General features: G+C 44.5%; 1 protein-coding gene across 1 annotated transcript; it reads left to right on the forward strand.

The window, feature by feature from the left end:
- Window positions 1-789: 789 nt before the first annotated feature.
- LOC116887870 (Kruppel-like factor 18) lies at window positions 790-2382 on the forward strand. Its single transcript, XM_032889363.1, has one exon. It carries the CDS (start codon window positions 790-792, stop codon window positions 2380-2382), a length of 1593 nt encoding a protein of 530 aa, XP_032745254.1.
- The last annotated feature ends 400 nt before the right edge of the window (window positions 2383-2782 follow it).

The following is a 2782-nucleotide window of genomic DNA, read 5'->3' on the forward strand; positions in this document are numbered from 1 at the left end:
AGCATTAGTGTAAATTATTTGAGAAACTCGATGGAATCCTATGGTACAAGGATACAACAGAATGCAGCAGATTCCTTCCCCAGGGAGATTTGCTGGCTACAAAAAAAATTAACACAGCAATATCCACTATTACTAAGATTACTCTCATGTAATCTATAAGTTTCTACTGCAAGAGGTTTCAACAACATCACACAATTATTTCTTCATTGACTTTCTCCATCCAAAACTAGCCCACCTGACCTCTACTGCTTCTGTCCAAACCCACCACTATCCCACGAACAAATCCTATTCCACATCCACTTCCAAGATAGATGAATGCTACTTTGTAAATACATTGGCCATTAAGTAAATAGTAGGCAAGCTAACACCCAAAGAACCTAAGAGGTTATGTAAAAGGGAGCACCTTCTGAATGCTAAGAGCCTTGGATGAGATGATTAAGCAAGTCATCTAGGTACGGGGTTCTACCCATTGAAAGGTATGGCCTACCATGCCATAGACTCAGAAGACATATCAGGCTGAGCTTTATAAAGGAGACCTCAGAGATAAGGAGCTATATTTTGCTTGCCTATTCCACCCTCATCAGAGCCCCTGAAGTTTTGAATCCCTGGCCCCCAGCACACATTCTCTACCTGTTCCTGTCTACTACTTAATTTCTGTTTGTCTCCTGAGTGTGAGTATTCTCAAGAACTTTAAGCTCTTACAACTGAATACCTAGTTCAGTCAGATGTTCTCCTTTCTCTCAACAGTCAAGGAACTTGAAGAGTCTTCAGGCCTTCTGTGACGCCTATATGGACATGGTAGAAACCCCAGGTGCTTCCCAGGCAGTACCATGTAACACTCAGCCTTCCCCTGTGGAATCCAGCCAGCTTGTTTCAGGTCAGAGCTCAGAGATGCCTACCTGGAAACAAACAGTGATGGCATCTGCATGCTGTAACCCACATGAGACAGACTGTACTCAGAACTCAACAGCACACCCAGGAAAAGCTACTGATTTCTATTTTGGAGAGCCAAGTGAGACTGCTTCTTTTATCCAGCAAGTTGTGTCTGCTGAGCAGAAAAGTTCTCCTGCAGGCTCATGCCTTATGAATCTCAGCAGCACCACCAAGTCATGCCTCTCTCATCCCCTGAAGACAGAAGTACTGGACACCAGAAAGACTCTCTGCAATGAAGGCCACTGGAGGAGGACACTGAACTCTGACAAGACTCTCTTGATCCAAATTACAACTATGTATGATAGCCAGTGGAGAACCCTTGATAATCATCCAGTTGCTCTCTCTGGAAGCCATGAAGGCCAGGCTCCAAATATGGATCACCTCGTTGATTCTGTATCAAACCAGACCTTCATTGGTGACCTTGAGATGGAACCCAGTTGTAACCACGTCCTTTATACTGATCAATTCATAACCTCCTTTTCTGAACAGTATCCTTTTGGGGATCAGCAGAGAAGCCCAGTAGCTGATAACAGATTCTATGCAGATCAGAGGATACTCCCAAATGGATACCAGACTTTCTATGAGCCACAGATGAGCACTAACCATCAGATAACATGCTTCTGTGGTCAGAATGTCTGCAGATGTCAGGAGATTCTCCTCAGTGGTGAGCACCTTCTCTCTGAGTATCAGACATCAGGCTACAGGTACGACCAGGATTTGATTGTGAATCACCAGGTAACAAGTCCCATTGGTGGCGAGCCTCTTCATGACTCTCAGATACCAAACTCCAATTTTGACACAACTTCTTGTGGGACTAAGAGAACAACATCTAGTGAAGAAGACAACCTGGCTTGGCATCCAGAGACAAGTCTCAGTTCTGAAGAGACATTCCTGGATCAGATGAGGACCTCTGTGGATCAGAATGTGTACCCAAGTCATAATGGAACACTCAAAATAGAAGAAAGCCTAGAACCTCAGGTGACTTCACTTAGTAACCAATCCCCCTATGTAGGAGAATCTTCGGATACTTCAAATTCCCCTTTGATTCAAATACAACCTCAGGAAATCTCTTCAGCTTCTGGTTTGGACCAGGGACAGCATCCAGAGATAAAGTTAGACCTCAAGACCCAGAGCCCTGTGTCCCTGAAGAACCCTCATAACTCAAAGCCATACTGCTGTACCTACCAGGGTTGTAAGAAATCTTACAAAAAGTCTCAACACCTCAAGGACCACATGAGGAAACACACTGGGGTGAAGCCTTATATGTGCAATAAGCCTGGATGCGATTGGAAATTCTTCCGTTTAGTAGATCTCAACAGACACAAACAAAAGCATAGTGGGGAGAGGCCCTACCCCTGTCCCATGTGCAACAGAAACTATTCCAGATTTTATTACCTTAAGCAGCATCTGAGGAGCCATATTCAAGCATCACCTACCACTGCAACCTAATTGTTCACAAACAATATCTTCCCTAAAGAAGCTTTATTGTTTCCTACCTGTTAGCATTAGAAGGGGTTTACAGATAAACCTCTGAATCCAGTATCCCTAGGGGACAAGGACCCTCTTGTGTCTGTTGCCATGACAACCACCACACATTCCCAGAGTACTCCTCACCTGCGTGCAGAGGTGCCTGTCATTCATTACCTGGCATGTATGTCATGGCCTGAATAAAAGACAGAATCCCCGACCCTTCACCCCTTTTTTCTTTTTCTTCTCTTTCTGCTTTCCCTCCCCCAATCCCCCAGACAATAAAAAAAATGTCTTCCCATGGGATTGTGCTAGCCTGGAGTGATCTTTCCGGCAAAAAGGCGCCATTCAATTAATACTACCCACAACTCTGCCAACAGGA

This window comes from Rattus rattus, chromosome 1, assembly GCF_011064425.1.
Source record: "Rattus rattus isolate New Zealand chromosome 1, Rrattus_CSIRO_v1, whole genome shotgun sequence".
Taxonomy (NCBI): domain Eukaryota; kingdom Metazoa; phylum Chordata; class Mammalia; order Rodentia; family Muridae; genus Rattus; species Rattus rattus.

Excerpts from the sequence above, each read along its gene's own strand:
- LOC116887870 (XM_032889363.1), top strand. The coding sequence starts at position 790 with ATGGACATGGTAGAAACCCCAGGTGCTTCCCAGGCAGTACCATGTAAC.